Source organism: Mesoplodon mirus, assembly GCF_964341445.2.
Source record: "Mesoplodon mirus genome assembly, chromosome: 2".
Classification (NCBI taxonomy): Eukaryota; Metazoa; Chordata; class Mammalia; order Artiodactyla; family Ziphiidae; genus Mesoplodon; species Mesoplodon mirus.
This window is the reverse complement of record NC_138977.1, coordinates 126,841,699-126,849,283: the sequence shown is the minus strand read 5'-3', so window position 1 is coordinate 126,849,283 and position 7,585 is coordinate 126,841,699. Positions and strand designations below refer to the sequence as shown.

General features: G+C 52.9%; 1 protein-coding gene across 2 annotated transcripts in view; it reads right to left on the bottom strand.

Annotated features, from left to right (window-relative positions):
* Positions 1-895: 895 nt before the first annotated feature.
* Positions 896-7,585, bottom strand: part of AFAP1 (actin filament associated protein 1) — a 155,173-nt gene continuing 148,483 nt past the window's right edge. For both annotated transcript variants that reach the window (XM_082611307.1, XM_082611306.1), the window contains one exon: positions 896-5,597. In XM_082611307.1, the coding sequence (XP_082467433.1) occupies positions 5,571-5,597 (27 nt within the window). In that variant the 3' untranslated portion in view covers positions 896-5,570. The remainder of the gene's footprint in view (positions 5,598-7,585) is intronic.

The window sequence follows — 7,585 nt, the reverse complement described above, 5'->3', positions numbered from 1 at the left end:
GCATCCGCGGCGGCCTTTCTGCTCCCAGCCAGTGTGGCCACATATGCCTGCCTGGGTCTCAGTGTGACTCACTCCCGTCCCGCTGGCAGTGGTCTTTCTAAAACCAGAAACCTGGCCAACCCACCCGCCTCCCAAGAGAAGCCTTGCATGCACTCCACAGAGTCCTCCTCCATCTGCAGACAGGAGGCCTCCAGCTGATCCAGCCCGCTCTTCTAGAGCCACCTGCCACTGCGGCTCATGTTCTCACCCTCCACCGCGGGCTCCTGCTGCGCCTCCCCTGCTTCTCTCCCTGCTGAACTCCTATTTAAACAGCATGGCCCAGCTCAAAAACCCATACCCGCAAACCCCACCGCTAACCGCCTGAAAGGCAGCTGCTCTTTCTCCTGTGGTTCCAGAACCCTCCAGTCCCACACTCAGTTACCTGTTGACACGTCTGCATCCCTGGCTGGAGTGAATGTCCTGAGAGCAGAGTCACATCCCATCTGGTCCTGTTTTGGGCACCGGGCATAGAGCTGCACTCAGCAGGAGCACAGATGCTCCCAGACCCAGATATTCGGGTCCTTGGACTAAAAGCAACTTTTTAAAAAACACTATGCTTGAGACTTCCCTGGCGGTCCAGTGGTTCAGACTCTGCGCTCCCAATGCAGGGGCACGAACTCGATCCCTGGTTGGGGAACTGCACAGTGCAGCCAAAAATTAAATAAATAAATAAAATAAAATGCACGTTTCTTTCATGAAAGAAGATTCTTGCCAAAGAAATAAAACACTTGCCCCACCTTGATCCCTCTTACATTCCTCCCTACCTGGCAAGCAAAATGCCTTGTCAGCAAAATGCCTCCGTTCATCCGAAAGTCCTCCCGTCTGCCCACAAACCTAGCTGGTCAAGACGCAGAGGCCGAGTTGGAACAGCAAGTTTATTAGCAATACACAAATGAGGCACGCCCGAGGGCGCCAGTCTGTGGGCTACACCGTGCAAAACTGTAGAAAAATCCATTAGTAAAGCAGAAAATTCAGGTGAGGCTACTACAAATTCCGGGCAAATGGACTGAAAACGAATATTTCCAATGCAAGTTTCTTCTGATAAAATTTTTTACTTTATGAATTAAATACATTGCGAAACACAGTGAAAATATATTTACAGTTATTTAAAATGGACACTGCCAACATATTTAATTTAAAAAAATCTTTCCTGTTTCTTGCCTGTTTCTTTCAGAGTATTTTAAATATGACTTTAGTTTTTAAAAAATACAATAAGGAAATAATTACATTCTTAATATGAAAACATTTTACAACTTATAGCCATGGTCAATTAATGCTGAATCTCTATAATTTAAAAGTTGATGCTAAAGTTTAAAGTTAATATTTCCTTTCTCATTAAAAAAATCAAATACAAAGATTATCTTATTAAAAACACCTTTGGTCCCTAAGAATTATGATCTGATGACCCCATCTCAAACATTTCTTCCATGGCAACTAATAGCAATACCTGGTGATACTTGTATGCTGTCAAGTTGGGCTCTTCTGGAAGGACGTAAGTGAATTATTTCACAAAAGATGGGCAAGAGGGTGCATGTGAGGCCAATTCCCTGGGCGTGAAGCCCCCTCATCTTCACGAATGACACGCTATCCCGCTATGGCTCCGGGGTCACTGAGAGGCTTTCTGTGATGCTGCACCGTGTGCGTGTGGGGGGCACGAAAATGTTAGTTTATTTATTTTTAGTTTATTTCACAGTATCAACCCAGCCCATCGTGGGGATAGTAATAAGACAGTAATAACAACAAGAACAATAAAATTACCCTCTTTAAAACTATGCCACGATCTGAAATTATTTAAAGAACTTAATTTAGAAAGAAAAGAGGAAGGCAATAGTTTAACACTGAGGTGTTGCTGTGACCTTTACATGAGCCACGGTGGAGACGGACAGGCCTCCTGCTCCTGGAAAAGGCATCCGCTGGGCTGTGCAGGGGCCGGACTGGGATGCAGCCGCCGCAGACGCCTGATTGCTCTGGCGGGAGAGGTCCTGCCCGAGTGCCCACCCCCGTGCCCAGCCTGGGAAGGTTCCTGTTGCAGGACATGGTGAATAACCAGAGAACGCTGCCTGGTGAAGTAGGTCCGTAGGCAAAATTGACATTTCCTTCAAAATAGCGTGCTGATAGAGTTACTCTTCTGGAAAGAATAAACGGGACTGCCAACAAAGGAGTTCTGCCCACGGCCATCGGGCCTACCCCAGCTACAAAGCTGTCCCCTTGGAAACCTGTACACAAATTCCAAACTGTTGCCCCTCCCTGGGGGCGGTCTTTAGGGCCCAGGACATACAGTTTTTGAGACACTTTTCAAAGGTGGCACATTCCAACCGATCAGAGTCCTCTCGGGTTTTCAGAAGGAGCCCAAAATGACTCAGGGACCAGCGAGACGAATAAGGTGGACGGTCAAGCTGGACAACGCCAAGGTGTCTGAACCGAGGGGCCACGACTAGCTCTACACATGTAGCCAAGAGCCCCTGGGAGACCGTTGTGCAGAGCCCCAGAAGCTGGGAACATCCCCAGACCCACCGGGTCCCCGCAGAGGACCGTCCCGGGGCCGGGTGGGATGGCTGCTGGCTCCCCGGCCCTGGCCGACTGTCTGTGGCCTCTGGGCAGGGGGTGGTCACCTGCACCTGAGCCCACGTCGGGGGTGACACAGCGCGCCCTCTCACCATCAATGTATCTCTCTGCAAAAGGCTGGTGAGTGAATGAAAAACATTATAAAAATATAAAAATGGAGAGGACTTTGAAGTTGATGACCCCTTACCAAAGCCAGAAGCAGAAGCCTGAGGCTGACGGTGCCCTCTGTTCTAAGGAAAGGGCCCCGTGGCCCGCAGAGGGTGGCAGCCTCACGCCAGCCCCCGGTCTGGCCACCACATGTGTCTCATTTCGGTTAGGATCCTGTTACAGTTTGGCCAGCACTCTGTGACCATGACTGTCTGTCAGAGGAATGGGGACATTTCTCAAGAATCCACTTCTCCCAGGGGATGGTGACCTGCACCCTGGAGCGAGGGCCGAGGCCAGGCCACCCCCACAGCCTGGCTCTGTCACTGCTGTCTCCCAGCTGCCCTGAGATAGGGGGGCAATGAGATCACTGTCAGGGTGCTGGCAGGATGTCCATGGTGTGTCTAATATGTACAGATATAAATTAAAAACTATATTTATTGAACATATACAAATAAATAACTTATTTTGAAGCAAACGCTTTAAACAAACTTTCTGATCAAATCTAAAGACATCGAGGGGAACATCTCAAGGGCATCAAAGGAGCCCGATGCTAGCGGCCTCGGCTTCCGCGGGGCTGTTTTAAATGGCTCCGGGGGACGTAGCAGGATTGAATCCACCATCCTCTTTAAAAGGTTTATGGTTGTGAAAGTGAATTTAAAAACCTGGTGTTTTTAAACACAAAATATGTACACCAGGAGTCTTAAGGCCAGGGTCCAAATCCTGGCTCTGGCACCAGTTGGCTGTGTCCTTGGGCGTGACCCACAGCAATGGTCAAGGTGACATTTGCAGTGGCCTCTGCTAACGGCCCACCCACCTGTGCCCATCTGCTCCCGGGCTAAGGTCATGTCTTCCCTTCTGAGCAACAATCAAAATCTGGCTGCTGTCGTGGGCCAAGTTGGCTGCCAACCAGAATAGCCTGAGAGCCTTATTTGGAGAACATTCATTTGACCGGAAGGCAGCAAAGATCACACTTTTCCCCTTTACAGAAAGTTAGCTTCCTATGATGCCAGCTTCCTACGCTGATGGAAGAACAAGGGGAGAGGGGCTCCTCCTCCCCAGCAGGGCCGGGAAGATGGGCCTGAGGCTTGGGGAGGCCCCTCGCTCCCCGCTTCCTACTTGGATTTCCCGGGGTCAGGGTTGGGGGGCCCAACGTGCTACGTGCAGGTGAGACGCAACCCCCCCCACCCCCATCCTGTAAACAGTGGGGGAGGAGCTTGCGCGCGAGGCCGCCAGCGGGCAGCCCACGGACCTGGCAGATGGCTTCGCAACAAATCCAGGTTTCAGGTGGACTCCAGCTAAACAGCCTGAAGGTCCTGCTGCAGAACTTTCTTAGCCGCCGAGACTGCACTCCGGCTCTGGTCAGTGAAACCAAACAGGGCCTGTGCTGGCCTCGAGGGCCACTCCAACCCTGACTGTCAAGGCCTGCGGAAGCCGTGGGCACCCCGAGATGTGCTCGCAGGTGCACGGTTTTCTTGCTTCCTGCTCCTGTATCTGATGAGAAGCAGAGGACGGCAGGCCTGCACCAACTGCAGGCAAAGAGCCCATCCCTGCGTGTGTGATTTGGTCCCATCGGTCAGTCTGCAGAGGGCTCCGGGGTGACAGATATATTTTCTGGGCAGTGGCTGCACAAGGAGAATTCCTGAGAGGTCCCTCTGCAGACAGAGGAGAGCCGGCCTGGTTCTTGGACCCACATTACCTCTACCTGTGAACTGGCCTGTCCCCTTCACGCCTTAGTGTCTGAAAGCTTCGAGAAACATCCCTCTGGAGGCAAACGGGGAAACTCAGAGAGGCCCTACCTGGCGGCCGCGCCCTGAGGGAAACAGTAAACCAAGTCCCGAGGCAGGTCACAGGGGCGGGGGTGGGAGAGAAACTCTCGGGGGTCCTTCTTTTGCCCTAAAGCTGCACAGTTCCCAGAACCTGCTGCCTTTCAAAGGGCATACGTGCCCCTCGGGAATGAGTGTGACCGTCACCCCAGGGCTGACCAGGTCTCTGAGGACCACCCGCTGGCTTTGAAGGGATTTGGATGCTGGGAAAGGACACATATGCGTGAAATATCAAAAACACTCTGCTGCCTTTCAAAAGCAGTACAAATAACACAATATGATACAGAATCTCTGAAAAACCCTTGGAGCTAAGCGTGACACAGGAGAAAAAGAGAAAATTTTTTAAAGTTTAAAGAAGAGTGGCAGCTTTTCATATCCTGGTGACAGAAGCATCTGTCCAGAAAATTTTTTTAAAAAAGGTAAAAAATGCTTCACAGCACAATTCTGTCGCGCCATTACCCCTAGTGATGAGGGGGCCGGGCATGTGGGGAGAGGGACGTGGAGACTCGGGGTGTGAGTTCCTGCTGTTCACGCTGCAGCGACATCCCTGGATCTTCCTGGCCGAGGGGCGGGCAGCCCAATGCCCAATGCCCACGCCACACACTCACACCCCTGCCGGGCGCGCGGAGCACGTCCAGGGCCCGTTGGCCGTTCATCTTCAGTCTGGGGTGGGAGTGCTGAGACTGGTGAAAACAATCATTTACCTGGGTGGGAAGATGCAGCTTCTCCATCCGCCAGGGGAGGCTCTCACAATACCTTCCGTCCCTTTTCTGACTTTAAACAAATGAAGTTGGAAGCCAAAGTGTTACAAGTAAATCTCTTTAAAGGGAACCATTATACAGTAGAGAGGATACAGCAGGCAGGTCCAGGTCCTGGCACCCAGGTCCTGGGTCCTGGTCTAGCCGCAAACCCCGAGTCCTGCTGCTGGAGCCCCCGGGCCAGCTCCCTGCGGTCACTCGATGGGACGACGCTGTGCGAGCTGGGCGTCCGCGAGCTCTATGTCCCGTTCTTCAGCTCCCACTCCTGCCAAGCGAGGCAAGAGGAAGCGTGTACAGATCAAAAGGGCACATGCGGGGCTGAGACACGTCAGGCTGCACCCCATCCACACCTGTGCCCTAGAGGGTGAGGGCTCAGCTGCCATGGAAACAGCGCCGAGGTTCCCCGGCAACAGGCTGAGAATCACCACACGGCCCAAACCGAGATGGGCCTGAGTCCCACTAAGGACCCTGGGCAAATCTAGAGAACGTGTGCGTGGCGTGGCAGTCCCCACACAGGGCCTAGCACCAAGCAGGGCTCTCCCGCCTGCCCTGGGGGCACCGAGCGCGGCAGTGCTGGTCTGATGCAAGTGCCTGACTCCTACTGTATCCCCAGGGGGTCATTAACTGGGCCGTGAGTACACTGCACACCTTCTCATATTGTAGCAAATTAGGAATTTCTCACCTTTTTTCTAGCATCGAACGTACAAGCTTCATTAATGGTTAAAAGCATGGCGTTAGCCAACGTGGCAGAAATAAACCCAAAACTGAACCACCTGCACCTCGTGAGCACGTGCAGGCGCTGGTCCTACAGAGGTGTGGATGACCTCGTGGCCTCTCCCACAGCCCCGCCCCTGATTCCGGGCTCCCCAGAGAGGATGCTCAGCTGCTCTGTGCAAAGCTGATTCTCCGGGCGGCAGGGAGCCCAGCGCCCCGGCAAGCCTCCCTCCACAGCCGCCAGCCTCCGGAGCGGCGCCGGCTTGGAGAGAAGTCATGTGCATGTGCCTGCACACGCTGCCAAAGCCTCACATGCACGATTATGCGTGTAATCGTGTGACCAAGCACAGGTCACGCTGGCCACCAAGCAGGGAGCTCCACGGACACGCCCAGCCAGAGGGACGTGGGGAGGACCCAAGGCCGCCGTGTGTTTCACTGAAAAGGCTGCACGAAGGCCGGTGTCCCGTGCTCGGGGTGGCCCAGTCCTGGTACACTGGGACCTGGGGCACGTGTGTCAGCTCTGAAAGCACTGCAGCCACCAAGCTCCGCCTCCCAGAACATCCCTTGGCACCCGGAGCTCCCAGGCTGCGGGGACAATGCTGGGCCTGGAGCTGGACGTCGGGGCCCTTCAGCCCCCTTCTCGGCTGGGAAACCCCGTGACAGGTGACTTGAAACCCTCTGAGTTTCAGGAGCACGCTCTCTTACACTCCAGAGCATCCCTCATTGGGAATGGGAAATTATGCTAGGAATACAGCCTGGGATAACGGTTTCCAAGCCCAGAACGAGTCAGACTCAGAAAGGTCCTCAGAAAAAAGGCCAGGGTAAAAGAGGAGGCCACGTGTGTGATGCACCTACAGGCGGACGGACGCTCCCAGAGGCAAAAGGCCAGGCCACCACCCCGCCCTCCAGCCGTGGGTCCCCTGCCACTATTCTCAGGAATCCTGGGAAACCCCTGCTCGATCCCATGCCTTCAGGGAGCATGTGGTCCGGTCTGAACAGCCAGCTGTGCATCTGAACCAGCCAAAAACCACACGTTTTACATTTATCGTGAAAAGGGGGCAGGAAGTGCAGAGTACTGAGCCTTGGGACGGTGAGAGCAGGCATGGAAAATGTAGCCCTTTCAGAGGTTGGACTGACAGAACTGGAAACTGATTTCTTTGACAGCAGAGAAATAAATGAAATATTTTTACTGCATTTCCCTTCTGCAAATAATTAGGGGGACTTTATGGGACAGCTCTATTCTAAACATCTTTCAAGGCAAAACATACTCCTCTGCAAACGAAGAACACTTGACGCGTGCCAAGGAAAGTAACAAATGATGCACAGTAATTCTTCTTTTCCCCGAATTTATCAACACACAGGCTCAGTCAAATGCACGTGCTACGAAGACAGATATTCCAGGATGCTGTTTCTAACCACCATTGACAGGGACCCTCCGTGAACACAGCAGCCAGAGGTTAACACTCACATTCTCATCTGACACCACATCCGCTTTTCAGAAAACAACAGATTTCTAGCCAATTTGGAATGGGTTCCAAA